The 17074-nt window shown below is 44.2% G+C and overlaps 2 protein-coding genes across 2 annotated transcripts in view; one reads left to right on the forward strand and one right to left on the reverse strand.

Moving 5' to 3' along the window:
* The window catches only part of GAS2 (growth arrest specific 2), an 80359-nt gene extending 77247 nt beyond the window's left edge, over positions 1 to 3112 (reverse strand). Inside the window, exon 1 of the mRNA XM_063397597.1 lies at positions 147 to 3112. The gene's annotated coding sequence lies outside the window, so the exon portion shown is untranslated. The remainder of the gene's footprint in view (positions 1 to 146) is intronic.
* Positions 3113 to 15232: 12120 nt separating this feature from the next.
* On the forward strand, positions 15233 to 16759 carry FANCF (FA complementation group F). Its single transcript, XM_063397269.1, has one exon. It carries the CDS (start codon positions 15295 to 15297, stop codon positions 16471 to 16473), a length of 1179 nt encoding a protein of 392 aa, XP_063253339.1. The 5' UTR covers positions 15233 to 15294; the 3' UTR covers positions 16474 to 16759.
* Positions 16760 to 17074: the final 315 nt, after the last annotated feature.

Below are 17074 nucleotides of genomic sequence, written 5' to 3' on the forward strand. Positions count from 1 at the left end.
CCCTGCACACCTGTGTCCGCTCAGCTCCGCGCTCTCTTGGGGAAACCCGGCGGGGGGTTTTGTTTGTGTGTTTAGTTTTGGGGTTTGGTTGGGTTTTGTGGGTTTCTTTGTTTTTAATTTCTTCCCCTGTGACACCGATTTCCTACCCTGCAGCAGTCCGCGCTGACTGAACGGAAGTTTAATCCTCAGATTTTTCAGAGGGCCGGCAGACGCAGTTCTCACTGATTTACCCCTGAAACGCTGAGATATTGCATTACAGCCGCTGGCAGCCACTTCATTCTTGGTTCCATTTCTCTTTTAGTATTGCTCCCTTTCCAAGGCTCGTGGTTGTGGAAATGGAAAGAAGAAAAGAAAAAGTCACATCCAAGAACTCTTTTTTTTTCTTTAGTTTGACTATTATCTCTGGAATTTTATAACACTTACAGACACTTCTTTTAATTGTGACTATTTTTTTTTCTGGCTAAAGAAATATTTCATGGCACTTTATTACATATTTCTCCAAAACCATTTCGTGCCACCTTGTACATCTTGAATAAAAAAGTATGCTGTTCATAAAGTGATCATTCATATGACACATTTAAAAGAATGATGGGCAGAGGTTTGGCTTGTTCTTGTCAGTGCTTCATTTGCCAAGCTAGCTTTTAGCACACCATTATTTCAGACGTTTCATTCTCACCTGATGTCATTTTTGCGATACCTCAACATTTTGTTGAATGTCAGAGATCACCTTCCTGTTGTTTGTCCACCCATTCTCTGCATAGCCAAGCCCCTTTTGTGAATTCACTACTGGGAAACAGATGTTCAGGCTTCTGCTCCTCTTAATGCATGAATGTGGATTGTCTTGTTGAGTTTGCTAATGGTATCAAGCTATCACTTTCAATAAGAGTGTTCCAGACAAACAGGGCACTTATTTTTCTCTTTCAGTGTAGAGTCAATTAAATTGTTCTAGCCAAAACACATTATGTATAATTATACTGAAAGAACTGGTTTAAATTGATTGCTGGAATACTCATCAAACTGGCCCTAATTTTTTTATTTACATTAATTTCTTTGTATACTGATCTGCTGGGAAAACGTGATTTGTGTAATTAATACTGAGCTATTTCTCAAAAATTGCACTATAAGCCAATTCCTGTTCTCTGCGTAGCAGAAATTCATTCCTGGCCAATCAAACTCACTCTTTCTTGTTATTTATTGTATTCCTATACTGTTACTGTGCTTTTCCGCTGGCCTATTAACTGCTGTGCTGAGTGCTCCTGAAGTGAGAGCAATTCATCAGCATGCTGATACAGTTACCTGTGAGGAGCTCTGGCCACGCACTGTGTGGGTAACAGCACAGAATTAAGTTACCTCCTAGTTCTGATCCAGTCAGAAAAATTTTAATGCTCCTGGGCATGACTGTTTTCATTTGCTCATCCATTTTTTTTCCTCAGGAAAAACAAAACAAAACAAAAAAACCCACAAACAAACAAAAAACCAAAACCCAAACCAAACCAACCAACCAACCAAACCACAAAAAAAAAAAAAAAAAAAAAAGAGAGAGAGAGAAAAGAAGCCCTGAAAATATATGCTAAAAATGTACTGGGTTGGAACCAATGGCAAGCTTATGAGCTGATTCCTGTATGCACTTGATTATCTTACAGTTATTTACCTGACCTTGAGAAAGATTTGTTACCTAATAAGGAGCAGCAATTAAAATACAATTTATGTCAACTCAATGTAAAAACCAGCTTGAGATGGGAAGGTGAATTTTGTTACAATGTCCCTTGTGATCAGAAGTCCTGCCAGTTTCTAGAGAACTAGAAGAACATTTCCCCTAAGCAACAGTTTCATCTTGCCTAGAAGCTTCTCCTGGTTCATATTCTTTGAAGTGACAAGATTGCTCCTAAGTTTAGGGACAGAAACACCGTGCCAAGCTGCACCTGAAATGTCCATTATGTGAGTGCCATGAAGGTTTCAGTGGCAACACCACAATTCTGAACAGATGGAGATTCAAACTTCTTCCACCCTTCAGCATTAGAACTTTCAAATTTGACACAGTAACTTTGGAGCCCCGACAGAAATGCATTTTCCACATAAGGCTATTTCAATAATAGCATTGCTTACCTTTGCAGAGGAAATACTCAAAACTTTCTCAGTGAAACGCTGTCATTTCCATTAGTCCTCCACATAATCAATCTCAGCTCCTCACACGTTCAACCTCCTGTGCCCGCGAGTTCTGACAGTACTTTTGAAAAACCCATAAGAGGATGAATGGGTGCATGAATAAACAATGATTTGAAGAGACACAGCAAAGGAGAGGGGGAACTCACTGTGACTGAGGAAGATACAGCATATTTGGAAATCACATGTAGGAAAGCTGAACAATATTAATACCACAACAAAATGGTTCTATACCTTGTCACCTAGATAATATTCCTTTCCTAGAGTTAAAATTAATCCTCATAATAGATGTGTGTATGTAGCTGAGATGCAACAAATTCCATCTAAAGATGCCATAAGCTTTCTGTGATTTAGGACAAAAATTCAGGATTAAAGATTCCTAAAGATTTACTTGGTTGCACATCATAAAGCTCAATGCAGAGATATTTGGAGATTAAATTCTGGAGCAGGGGGTCAGCAAGGATGACCACAATGGCCCATTTTATCTGTGTAATTCCTCAGCCCTTTCCTAAAAACTGTGTTAGAACCAGCACCTCTGATCGCCTGTGACTGCTGTATCCTTCTGTGACGTGATCAGGATTTTCTTACCAAGGTACCTTGCAGGTCATGTACAAATGAGAGAGAGAAATGGGAGAGAAAAATTACCTCAGTGAAAGGTCTCAGTGCCCAGGGAGCTGAAGCAGCAGCCACTGAATGGGAGGAGGAAAAGAGACCCAGTGAAAGACAATGCAGAGTGCAGGATGCAGGTCTCAGCAGGCAGAGATACAGGTGCCTGTCCTGTCACATCTGTCGATCCCACTTTCCTGATAATTCTCCACATTGTCCAAACACTCCCTCCTCCATGTGTAATTAGGGTCACAACTGACCAGCAAAAATCAGTCAAATATCCCAGATACATTGAAATTAAGGACTGGCAGCCCAATTCTGTATCAGCTCCTACAGCATGTACATTAAACAGCACATAGCTTGGTCAACAAAGAGAAAAGAGATGGGAGAGAACAACGAGGTGAGGAGCAAAAATGCTGTGTAAAGTGGATATTGAGTTAAGAACAACATACCTGCTGACTGTCTTGCTTTTTGCCATTAAAGGGACCATATAATTAAATTATTTCACTTAAAATTAAGTTTGGAATGCAGAAATAGATTTGCTTTGTTCTTTCTTTCAGTACATGCCCCAGAAGTTACAAATCAAGAAATAGAGCCAAAGGTTACTAAAAGTTGCTGGTACTTGAGTCAGTTTGGTAGAATATGAGCAGCCACAATGACTGCAGGACGTGTTTCATAAATCATCCAGTATTGCCCCAATATTATAGCACTTACCTTGCCAAAAACTTCCATGTCTTCCTTGACTTTTAATAAAGGGAGAGTAGTCAATAGCTTTGCAGGCCTGAGATCAATAAATATAACCTTATGGAACTCACTGAAATATATTGCAGTAACTGGTGTCAGATACCTTATTTTAAATTTTTTTCTAGAACAGTTGCAAGACAATGTATACATCTCAGTAACAACATGACCTTCATATGGTCATATGGTTCATATGGTTAAGAATAGTGGAAAAAAATCAAATGGATAGAATGTAAAATAGTTTCAGTTATGCATCATTTACTATTTTCATTACGAAATGAAAATAAGCTGTAAGTTAATTCCATCCTCTTGTAATTCTGTTCAACACACAGAGTGGCTTCAGAGTCAACTGAACTTTCATCAAATCTGCATTGGAACACTCATGTTAAAGCTCCATGAATAAACTTCACACAATTCTTTTACCATAAAAGTATTAAGTTTTGTCCTTCCATCTTGTAATCTTACTATGCAAATATTGTACTTTCTATCCATATAACATCTATACATATAACTAAAAATAATTGCAATTTTCATGAAACTTTGGTTTTCGCTTAGATATGAAACTGAGAGAATCTAATTTTCATCATTACGAGTCCAAATACCAATGAACTGTTTCCTGTGCATCACATTTACTGTACCCTGCTTACTTGTAACCCTTTGGAGTGATCTTCCCTAGCGTCATGGAGAACAGCTGGATGAAACTTGGCTCAGTGACAGAGATCTCCCTCCTCACAGGGAGGCCTGGATTGATGCCCCAGCACACACAGCCTGCTTAGGAGAGGCAGCTCTGCAGCACTAGGACAAACACCACACAACAAGTGCTCAGTCACAACTCTGATTTCTATAGAATGGTGTCCTTTGGCTCAATGTCCTGTCCATCCATGGATACTGAGCATGCAGTTATAGGCACAGCTACACAATAATGACCAGGCCAAACCTGGTCTGTGTGACTAAGCACAATAATCTGTCCCTGAACTAACAGTGCCTTAAACATGAATGAAACAGACAGTTGTTACTATTTTTTTCTGAAGTATTTTTCCTAAAGCCTCAGTTACTACATTGATAAAGGTGATTTAAATCCCTGCCTATGTTGGACAGGCCTCATGACACCTTCCATCCTTGTTGGAGTGAAATCAGTGATACCCTCACACACTGGACTGTCAGCTTTTCCAACTGCAGCTCATACTACATCGTCCTCCTCACAAGACAACACAGAAATTGGAAGTGACGGAGACACAGCAACCTAATCTGAGATATCAGAATGAGCCCAAATGTAAAGGAAGTGATCATCTCTGCTCCTGTTCCTTACATTTTACCAGACACCTAGATTTTGTGGTTGGCCTCTACTTGGAATGGACAAATCATTAAAACTGGGTGCTATGGTCACAGAGAAGCACCAGATTTTAGCTGCTGACAGCACAAGAAGAGCAGTGAGAAAAAGAGAATCTAAACATCTATCACTGCCACATTGTCTTCCTGTACATGTTTTGGAATAATTTTATCAGCTTCTTCGTTTATAGCAGCTGAATCAAAATACATAAACTAATTTTCCCAGCTGAATGCTGTGCTTGGGAGGCAATTTACCAAGAGTTCTGATGCATGCATGGCAGTTTCTTGAAACCTGCAAAATTTCCAGACTAAGACCAGCACAAGACCAATCCGTTTTTCAAGAACTCAAAAATTTTTTTGCAACTCCCAGTTCCAACAGGCAATCTTATACCTAAAGGAATGCTTCAAGTCCAGCATTCCTTTTCATTCTTCTATTCCAGTGTCATCATCAAAGCATTCCTAATGGAAAGAACACCATTCCCCCTGTGCTGTGCTGCCAAGTGAAACAGGGTCAATGCCAGCTCATTTAATAAGCTATTCCTGTCTTGTGGGCTTGGGAGATTCAGTTCCTTTCCCCAGCTCTGCACATGGATCTGCTCTGTGACTTTTGCTAAATCACTTTTTATTTTAGTTTTCCATCTGTAAAATAGACATTCATAAAACATAATCTCATAAAGTAGTCTGATACCCGTGGACACCAAAAATTGTATAAAGATAGCCTTGATTTATTAAGTTGATTTATAGAAGCACCCTGCACATATTTCCCTCCCCTGTCTTTCCTTCTTCCTTATCCTGCAAGCCACGTATCTGGGAAAATGCTACTAAGAGAAAGGAAATGAGGTGGTTTGGGAATAATCCTGGCTCTGGTTATCACTTGCTGTCATACCAAAACAAGAAATCTGTGTGTGATCTCCAAGTATTTAAGTTACTAAAGGAAAGTTATTTAATCTTCCAGATGCTTCAGTGTTACAGTCTGTAACATGATTATCAAGTATCTCTCATGAGGGCTGTGAGGCAATATTAAACATTTTGATGTCACAGACTGAAGAGTCAACAAATTACAAATACTCCTTTTTTAGTGTATTACCTCTTTTGCAAGCATTCTTGTGAAGAGGTTGATCAACAGCAGAATCATCTCTGTGACTTTATCCTTCATGTAGGGACACTTTTCCTTCAGCAGAAAATTCCCAGGTCACAGCATTACAATCTGAAACATGATAAGGGAATAGCTAATTGCTGACCAAAGACTGGTGTTTATATTTTCAGGATGTTACTGCAGCACCTGCAACCCACAGATTATCCTTTTCTGGGTTATCCTTTCCTTCATGGGGCACGATTCTCTATTCTGCTCACCATATCAATGTCAAAATTAGGAGCTGGTTTTGTTCAGCAGTGCACACACTTGGGTTTCCTCTTGGGAGAGCCTGATGTATCTTTTTTATGCCATAGCCAAATGCCTTGGGCATGCTTTCCTAAGTGAGGGTGGCTCAAAGTTCTGCTCCCCTGCTCCCCTGTCAGGGCTGAATTCCTAGCAGTGCTGGGACTCTCACCCAGCTCCCCACATCAATGACATATGGTGCTGAAATGCACTGGGAAGCTTTCAGTGAGATCAAATTGCACAACAGCTTCAAAATCAAATGCCCCAAACCAACAAGGAGGAGAGAGAGACAGAGAAAAAAAGCTTTTGGTTTTTTTAACCTTGTGAACATTATAGCCATGCTTACAAATAAGACAGAGCCATAATTCCACTATTAGAACTTATTCTGTGTGATCTTTACATTTCTATTTCTTCATCTGACACAATCCTGTGCAAAGAGCCCACAAAATAATTAAACCAAGAAATAATGCAAATACGAAATGCAAAACAAATACGAAAAAGCACTTGTACAAAATATTGTAGGTATGACAAGTGAGAAGGAATAGGAACCAAGTAGACCAAACAACTAAGAATAAATATTTAGAATGGTGATCTGAATGATATGACAGTCTGATATGCTGGTAATTCCAGATAGAATTTGCTACCAGATAGGGTACTCTGCATCTGTCCCTCAGGCTTCATACAACAACAACAACAAAGGGCAAAACAGTAACCTGAAATACTGCAGTCTTGATACACATAAGTGCTAAGGTCTAAATCCATCATAAGGACCTCCATTTCCACCCTCATAGCTATGGATGTGAAATCTTCATCTGTAGGAAAAATGAATGGTAAACAAAATGATGCAGTGATCTATCCTGGCATAACTGGTGATACACATCTGCTGTAACACACATGAAGTCTTCCTGGACAGAGATAAAAATTAAAATGTCCCTAGGCTAACTTTCATTTTTATTAGTTCAATAATAAAAACTAGATTGTTAACCTAGTAATAAACAGGTAGCCTAAGTAGAATATATGATGATATTTTATATCCTATGAATAGGCTGAGTTCACTGTCTGCTCTTCCATGAGACCCTTGGGCTACCCTTGTCCTTTGGGTCATAACAAACCCGAAAATGTGAGCGAAGCCAAGAGGATACACTTCCATGAAAGTACAAAGAATTGCACTCCTCAGCAAGCACAAAGAATGCCAGCCCCACAACAGGTACATTTTCAAAAAGAGAGTCTGGAGTAGCTTTCCTTGAAAATACATTTAAAAAATTAAACGAAAGGCTACAGAGTCTCCCTGGTTTGCAAAGTGCAACATAACCCTCCCCTGGGACATGGGACAATTCCAGTGATCTTGCTGAATGTTCAGTGGCTGTTAAGAACTGGGATCCTGAATCACTTTGGAGACAAATTTAGTGGGAAATCCTTTATCAAACCTTTTGGACTAAATTTGTGTTTATGTCCATTAACATAATAACTGAGACATGCTTGAAACTGGACTGAAGTTACTATTTGCAATTTATTAATGCAAACCACATGTAAAATAAAAAATTAAATTTAAGTAAGATCCATATTGTTATTTTGCAGCAATACCTTTGTCAGTACTTCCCAAGTGCTGCTTAATTCAGGTTACCTAAGACACTGATGCATTGGCTACAGTAGCAGGTCGGGCAGAATGCATCTATTCACAGAACAAATTACCTAGAAACAATAATTTTTGTATAACTTGAACCTTACGTGCTTGTTATGAAGCCTTAATATACACATGGCAAAGTTCCCACATGGAAGTGATTTCAAAAACTGTAAAAGCAAAGGCTTAGAAACTAGGAGGAGCAAAATGCTATTAGAAATCCAGAAAAATAAACAAAGCACCCTGAATATACAGTAAGCAAAAGGAGAAATAAACATTTTCTGTTCTGGCTATCAGCCCATTCCCAGCCTATTCTCTGAGGAACCACTGCATCCTGGCAGGCAGCCTCTGCATTTCCAGTTCCACATCTTCTGTGGCTCTTTGCACACCAGCAAGACAAATGGTGGTTTTGAACCAGGACATGGATCTCAATTGACATAACCCTTCCTTCTTTCCCAAGTCCTTTGGATAGAATAGATGAACTGGACTGATTTCATGTAAACTAAATTTGGATTTAGCCCAAGTGATTTTATCTCATACTTGCAGTTAGTAGAAAATCCTAACCTCTCATTCGTAGCGAAATCACTGTTTTGATAGCAAAGACCACTAAAGAGAATAGACCCAAACTGCATTCTGAGATTAGAAAATGACTCAGATGAGACCCGTGGAAAAGCTCTGGACTATTTCCCTGGATAAATCATTTCTGTGCTGTAGCTCACAGCAGCCATTCAGTGCGGCATTGAGGTGAGTTACACCCAGATTGCTCACTGCTGGGTTTCCATATAAATCCTGAGTGCTGCCAGAAGCACGGGATGCTTTCACTGCAGGGGTGAGGATCCTCACCTGGACACAGGCATCCCTCACTGCAGGAATTTGCCCCAGGGGTGAGGATCCCTCACCTGGACACAGGCATCCCTCACTGCAGGAATTTGCCCCAGGGGTGAGGATCCCTCACCTGGACACAGGCATCCCTCACTGCAGGAATTTCACTGCAGGGGTGAGGATCCTCCCTTGGACACAGGCATCCCTCACTGCAGGAATTTCCCTCAGGGGTGAGGATCCTCCCTTGGACACAGGCATCCCTCACTGCAGGAATTTCACTGCAGGGGTGAGGATCCTCCCTTGGACACAGGCATCCCTCACTGCAGGAATTTCACTGCAGGGGTGAGGATCCCTCACCTGGACACAGGCATCCCTCACTGCAGGAATTTCACTGCAGGGGTGAGGATCCCTCACCTGGACACAGGCATCCCTCACTGCAGGAATTTCCCTCAGGGGTGAGGATCCTCCCTTGGACACAGGCATCCCTCACTGCAGGAATTTCCCTCAGGGGTGAGGATCCCTCACCTGGACACAGGCATCCCTCACTGCAGGAATTTCACTGCAGGGGTGAGGATCCTCCCTTGGACACAGGCATCCCTCACTGCAGGAATTTCACTGCAGGGGTGAGGATCCTCCCTTGGACACAGGCATCCCTCACTGCAGGAATTTCACTGCAGGGGTGAGGATCCCTCACCTGGACACAGGCATCCCTCACTGCAGGAATTTCTAAGCCTCTCAGGTCCCTCAGGCCTGTGGTTCCCATTGCCTCAGGTGGTTTAGAACAGTCCATCATCTGCAGCTTTGTCTGCCAGACCTGATCCATACTGTCCAATTTCTCAGAACCTTTAGATGCAACTCCTGCTACAAACAGCAAGGAACCAATTCCAGCCCCCGAGGGTTGTAAGCTGTCAGTTAACAGAGCTGATGAGCACCGGCATCTCACAGAGAGAAAACCACACACAATATTTTTTCCACTGTTTCAGGTCATTTTCTCCACACACAATATAAAACTTAAATACATTTCTGAGACAATAATTATTCCTTGATGAAGTTACCAATATATTTTTCTCAAAATACAAAAAGCTATTGTAATACCAAGAAATATGAGGATACTTTCAACAGTAGTTTCTACTAAGACTACTGGGTTTGCTCTTTTTGTCAGAACAAATAGAATTAATAGGAATTTTATTATTTCCAGGTTTAATACTGGGCTACTGCTACTTTATTTTTAAACCAAAAAACCTAAAAAAAAAAAAAACAAAAAAAACCAAAAAAACACAAAAAAACACAACAACAACAACAACAACAAAAAAACCCCAAAAAACCCTCAAAAAACAAAACAAAAAAACCCAAACCAAACAACAACACAAAAACCAACCCAAAAACAAAACAAAACACAAACAAAACAAAACCAAAAACACAAACAAACAAAACAAACAAACCCCCCACAAGCCCCCACCTCCTCCCCCCAAAAAAACCCCAAAATCCTTTACTAAATCAGACATTTCTTTTAGACTTTTCCTTTAGTTCTAGGAATTCATTTTTATCCATCACCATCACCCCATCCACAGGTACAAACTGCACAAGAATTTTCTTCTGCTGGCTTTTAGTTTTATGCAAATATCCTTTGTGCTATAATCTCATCTCTGCTGCCTTTTTTTTAGCCCATTGTTATTCTTTTCTGCAAGTACAAGGCAACAGTGATAATTGGGAAAGCTAATCAACACCTCAGCTATTAGCTCTGAAGTAGCACATGGTGCTCCACGTGTCACCTGTACTGTCATGTTTTTGGAGACACAAAAGCTCCAGTCTTTGCCATCACACACACCCTTAAGTGCACTGCACCAGGCATCAAGTCAACCAAAATAATATTCAATTGACAGGACATACACAAACTTACCTGCTATAGAAACTGCAACACCAAAACATTTTGGGTTCTGGGCCTTTTTACTAATTAAGTAGCTTTGTTTTCAGTAAAAAGTGGAAAAAAAACTTCCTAAAGAACACCGTTATGTTAAAAACCCTGGAGTTAGGAAATAATCTTTAACTGCTAGAGGCATTTTTGAGACAGGTTCACAACTTGCTGTTGGGAAGTAGCTCTCAATAGAAACCAAAATTGTTTCACTGTCCTACTGACCCTATAAGTGGTTGTAGGAGTTTTAATGATCTGCTTTTAGAGGACATGATGAGCGTAGATAACAGAATCCAGTATTCCTTTATATGTGTTTACATAAATAAACCAACAAACAAAAAATCCTTTACAATTGTCTTAAACAGGAAGAAAAATCCTTTCAAAGCCTTGCATTAACATTGGCTTGATTCAGAAATTTATATGATTTTTTTTATGGGATGTTCTTCTTGATATACTAAGATGGAGAAAAGTCAAGTCTTTTCCCCTTAATGAGATTCACATACAAGGTCCTCTTCACTTCAGGATTGATTCTTACCATCCCACTCTCCCACATTTGCTGCACAGCGAAAAGGATGTTAAAATGGAAAATCAGATTAGTTTGTAAATATTAACCAATGAGCTTCTTAGAAAAGACTGAAAAAAATAATGTATACACTCTGTGGTTTCCATTTCCTTGGTTTTATTGTTTTTATGTAAATTCTCCCAGGACTTTTCAGGTTATATGTCTGGAAGCCGCAGCCATTGAGCAGAATAAAAGTTGAGAGAATAATGAGAAATGTGCTGGAAAAATTCACATAAAAGCTTTGGAGACATGAAAATGGAAACAACAGATATGTAAAAGGCTAAGTGCTCAAAAAAAGCACAGTCTACCCAGCATGTGCCTGGATGTGTTTTAGTGCAGCTCTCTCCCAGTACACAGACGTATTACTGGTAAAGACACTGTACACAGCAGCAAAGGAGGGAGTCTGACAATTCTGAGGTGTTTTCAGGATATTAAGGCAATGAAAGTGAATAATTCAAATTACTTCTGTTATTAGAACCCAGACATACATATAAATAGCTCTATACATAGTTCTCTTGCATAGCATATTATATTTCTTTTTATGTAAATGAAAAATATAACCAAATACAACATGAAAATGTGTTTATGAGATCTCCCTGAACTCTTGTGCATGACAGCAATTTAAGTGTCATGGAAATATGCAGAATCTACAAGTAAAGAATTTTTAGTTGTTATTCTTAAAATATTTGTATTTTTCTCTTCCAATACTCTTACAGTTTATCATTCAACACTAAACCTGTGATGCTAGACTGAGCTTAGTCCAAGTATGCCTCACTTCATACAAGTGCTAAAGCATTACATATCAGACTGCCAACCCTCTAGCCACCGCCAGCCTTTATGACTCCAGTTTTACAGATGATTTTCAGGGCATTCTCATAAGATGATCTCTAAAACAGCTCTTTAGGACAGTTCTTAACAGGTGCCCAAAAAGAGGGGTTGGGTTCAGCCTGGGAGAATGGTTCAGAAGGATGAATTTGTGCACCTGGGCCTATAAGAAATCACTTCAGGAGATAAGACTGCTCTTGGCTTGAAGGAAGACAAACACACAAACTAACCAGTACCTGCTGTGACCTACAAGCCCACCACCACAACAGGCAGCAAATGAAACCTCTCTAAAGGGCATCACAAACCAAGACAAGTGACCAAAGCACAGCTCAATGCCCCCCACCAGCTTAGCAACATTAACTCGTGCTCTTATCCCATAGCAAAGGTAAGTTAAAAAGGCATTAACTCCAACAAAACTAGTTGTAGCTAATGCACACATGATAACCGCAACTGTTTGTTTGGAGTGCATAAATGGTCATTTAACAAGGCTCGTGTGGTGCAAGGGACCCTGGCATATCTGTACTAACTTCACTTCTAATTGATTATTGACACAGAAGAAGGTGACTCCATTTGCCCAATTACACTTCTGTCCATGTCTGTGATACTGAGGAGCTATACCCCAGCTTAGCAGTTTGCTAATACAGCTCTGACTCATCATATGAAAATTAGAAATAGAGCTAGGCAGCAAAATCTGTCTTTTTGTACCAAAAAACCTAGTTTTGGTATAGCCAGAATTAAAGTGAATTAGAGTGGGGTCTAGGTTATCTCATGTAATATCCAGCATTCTTTCAGCATGCTGAGTTCCAGCCCATTTCCACTGCAGTGCATTGCAAACCTGACAGTGTCACTGAAACCCCAGCCCACCACAGAGGGGCTTTGGTGCTCATGCAGTGACACACACCCAGCAGGACCCAGAGGCTTCAGGGGAAACCCCCCTGGTGACAGATGTGCCTTTGTACCATCTGAGGCTCCTGCTGACCTGCAAATCAGTGAGGTCAACACCTTTATCGTGCAATTTGATCTGTTCTCACACCAAAATCCCACCACAGCCTTGCTCTTACATTGACACACAACCAAAATAAATCTAAGTACCTCACCAGAAGACATGGAAGGGGTGATACAGTCTGCCAAGTGGTGGCTGCACTAATAACCTCAGTTTTCCACAGAGTTTGTTACAGAAACAGAAAGAAATTCTAAAGAATGATTCACAGGTTCAGAGTCTTCACTACATGTAAGATAATAAATGTGCCTAACACACAATTTGAGGCAGCTAAACAAATCTCCTTACAGTTAGAAAGTGAGTAATAGTGCCAGAAATATAGAAGATAATCATACATCTCTGTCTCAATGCACTAATCTTTATCATTTACAATAACACCCCCTTATCTAAGGAAAGACCATTTTGGAGATATATGCCAGTTAGAATGAGTAAACAATGCCCTAAATTTTTGTTCAGGAGAAATAGTATAACCATTTCATAGCCAATATGACTTCTGAGAGGAAGAAAAATATAACAATGAAATCCAGACTTCTGGCTACCTTGACCAATTCTGCTTCAAAACTGATATTTCCTGCCAGGGTGAATTTTACTGGCTCTGTAACCAGAGTGAAGAAACTCCCTAGTTCCATAAAACTTCCTATGAATCTTTTACTTGACTTCTCAGCTTAGATAAAACAGCACAGTAATTCATATTAAATGCAAGGCTTGCGGAACTGTTTTGCAGTGCCTCACTGACAAGTGGGCTTGTTTTCAGGGAGCTGTGAAATGACTCGCCAGATCTTTCTGTCTAACAAACACTTCCCTTGCTCCTTCCTCACCTTTCTCTGCCATGCATGCTATCCATCAGAAGCTCTAATGGAGGCACATTCACTAGAGCTTAACACAAGGAGAGATGAGGATGCAGCATCACGGTTTGCCCTGCAGTACTGTAGCTCACAGCACCATGGTTTGGTTTCCGTTGCTGGTTCCTGCAGTAAACTCCACTCAAACCTCGTTTACTCTGTCAGTGCCTTTCAGAAGGCCCAGGAGCTGCTGGGGCAGGGTGGCAGTGCTGTCCCCATGACTGGACACGGGGCCATGTCGGGCAGGCTAGGTGAGGAGGGTGTCCACCCTCCTGTCCTGGGCACTGCCACAGCCCAGCTCAGCCGAAGGCATCAGGGGCTCACAGGGCTGGCACCAGGCCACCCTGCTGCCTGCAGACCTGCTCTGGTGACTGGGACTGTGCCACGGGGCTGAAAACTCCAGAGGAACTCCCCACCCTCCCGGCTCCAGCGCCTGGGTGCTGCTGCTGTGGCCCTGAGGAGCAGCAGTGCTTCCAGCCTGTGGAACGTGCCAGAGGCCAGGGCAGCCAGCCACTGCCACTAAGGGACACAGAGGGCAGCTCTGCCAGGGGAGGGCAGGGAGGGAAAGAACCTGCACCCAGCTGTGGAAAGGACCTGCACCCAGCTGAGTGGAAGCCCCTGGGGCAGTGGACACCAGGAAAGCCCCTGGGAACAGCCACCCCGACACACAGGCTGTGTAGAGTCATGCCTGACTCGCCTGCCGTGTACCTTTATCCTGCAGCTGGCAGAGGTGAAGTGGAGCGGTCACCTCTGGTCCCTGCGGAGAGGAGCTGTGACAATGTTCCCACCACCTTGTCTGGGGCATCCGGGTGGGAAATGCCAGCAGCGTGGGTGCCCAGGCAGGCAGAGCAGTGTCTGCCTTTATCCCTGCAGGCAGCCAGGGCTTGCCGCAGGTGATCCGAGACGGCCAAGTGCCCTGGGCATCGCTGATGAGCTATTTTAATTAATTGGCGGGGCAGAAGGGTGCGCCCGGCCGCTGGCCGAACACCGAGCTGTGCGCTAGGCAGCCTCGCTCCGTGCTGAGCTGGGGCAGGGCTGCCTTCCAGGGCGTGAGCCACCAGGGACAGCGGGAAATAGCCCCAAAGGCGGGGCAGGGGCTCTGCTCCTGGAGAGGTTCATTTTTGGGGGTGGCTGGGAACACTACGCTGCACATTGCTGTGTGCCTCAGAGAGCCAGTCCGACCGGTGACTGCTCTGCTCTGCTGCGGCCCCACCTCGGACCTGTGAGGGGCTTGGCGCCACGCAATACAATAAAGAAATAAAGCTACTGTAGAGCGTCCAAAGCAAGGAAACGAAGACGGGGAAGGGCCTAGAAGAGAATGAAATTATTTACTCTAGAAAAATAAAAACATCGCGCTCAGTTTTTCTAATTTTAGCTTGGGTGGGTTTCGCGGTCGGTGACAGCCCGCCGCTCCCGGCTGGGCGGCGGCGGAAGGTGAGTGACGCCTCAGGAGCGGCAGCTCGGCCCGCAGGGATTGACGGGCGACTCAGCCAATGGAGCTGCGCACGGCAGCCCTGCGCGGCCGGCCCGTCCCCGCTCCCGGCCCGGCCCGGCCCGCCCGCCGCGCCATGGAGGCCGTGCTGGCGCAGGTGGAGCAGCTGCCGGCGCTGCTGGCCGTGTCCCGCTCCGCCTTGGTGCGGGACTGGGACCCCCTCACCCTGGACAGGGCTCTAGAGTGGGCGCGGTATTTCCAGCACCTCCACGAGCGGTTCCGCGCCCGGCCCCAGCTCCGGGAGGCCCTGGGGCGGCGGCTGCGCCGCCCTCAGCCGTACCCCGCGCTCGGCTTCCCCGCGCTGGGCCGCTGCCCGCAGCTGCTGGGGCTGGCGCTGCTGGAGAACCGCGCCTTGCCGCCCGCCGCCTGCCGCCGCCTGCTGCGCCGCCTGCTGCAGCCGCCCGGCGCGGGCAGCGGCCCCGAGCCCTGCGGCCTGCAGCTGCTGGCCCGCCGCAAGGCCGCGGCCCGCCTGCTGGCGTTGCCCCGCCGCCCGCCGCCGGGGCCCGCCGGCCCGGAGGGAGAGGCGCGGCTGCAGGCAGAGGCAGGGCTGCAGGGAGATGCAGCGCTGCAGGCAGGGCTGCAGGCAGAGGCGCAGCTGCTGCTGAGGCGGCTGCGGGAGGAGCGGCAGGAGGGCGGGGAGGCGGCGGGGCAGCGGCGCTGGCTGGGCCGCGCTCTGGAGCCGCTGGCCCGGCCCCGCGCCCTGCAGGTGGTGGCGGCCGCGCTGGCTCTGCTCGCAGACGCGGATCGGAACGGGGCCAGCCCGGACGGGCTCCGGGCCAGTACCGCGGGAGATGGAGGCACGGCCGGGCTGCTGCTTTCCTGGCTGCTGGGCAACCAGGAGCGATTTTCTGCCTTCTGCCTGTGCCTGCCGTGTTCCCGTCTTGCCTTCCTCGCCGGTCGCTATTCCCAGTTGCGCACATCTTACTTGGACCTCTTAACCTGCTGGGGAAGCCGCTTGCACTATGACCCCTTGCAGGGACGGTGGGTTCAAAGTTGCCTTGACAAAGCAGCAGTGTCCTGGGAAGAATTAAAGGAGCGCTTCAGCTGCCTCTGTCAGGGATCCACACCACTTAAAGAACAGACCCAGGCTGCTCTGAAGCTCCTGAGGACACAAGACGGAGACTTTACAGTCTGTGGCCTGAGCGTGTGGACTGACTTGCTGACGGAAGTAGGCTGTTAACGTATGGACACAAAAGCATCGTGAAAACTTAGAAAAACACGTAAATCTGTTTACCTTGATTTGATGCAAAAGGCAAGACAAGTATGCCTCACTTCACTGAAAACCAAATGCTGTTGAGACTGCTGCTCACAATGTTTCACACTCATCTGGGTCTGAAGTCTTTCGGGAGGCCTGGTGTTTTCTTGTAATGGTGCTGTCATTTCTGGTCAACACACGAAGTGTCTTCGTTTTCAGTACTTGCTGATTAATTCTCTAGTAAAATGAATAAAATCCTTTCTGCTTCAAATATGGAGTAGTTTTCTGTTCAGAAAACATGGCAGTGCAGATATGGTCATTGTAGACATTTTTCCAAGTGTTGGAGGCTGAGCAGAAGTTCAAAGGGAGGGCGGAGTTTCAAACGTGAAAAACACAAATTCAGGGTTCCTTGAGTCGTGGTTGTCTTCACTGGGCTGTCTGCTCTGGTGGCCACAGCGATGCTGCTGGAGCTCTTGCACATGACTTAGCCCCAGGGTCAAAGAAAAAAGTGAGAGGAAGCCAAATGGAAAGCTTCTTGAAGAGTTCTAAAATAAACGTCTCTATTAGTTGCTATATTATTTGATAA

The sequence above is a fragment of the Prinia subflava genome, chromosome 5, assembly GCF_021018805.1.
Source record: "Prinia subflava isolate CZ2003 ecotype Zambia chromosome 5, Cam_Psub_1.2, whole genome shotgun sequence".
NCBI lineage: Eukaryota > Metazoa > Chordata > Aves > Passeriformes > Cisticolidae > Prinia > Prinia subflava.

What these genes read in the sequence shown, in the direction of transcription:
- FANCF (XM_063397269.1), top strand. Translation starts at nt 15,295, where the DNA reads ATGGAGCTGCGCACGGCAGCCCTGCGCGGCCGGCCCGTCCCCGCTCCC.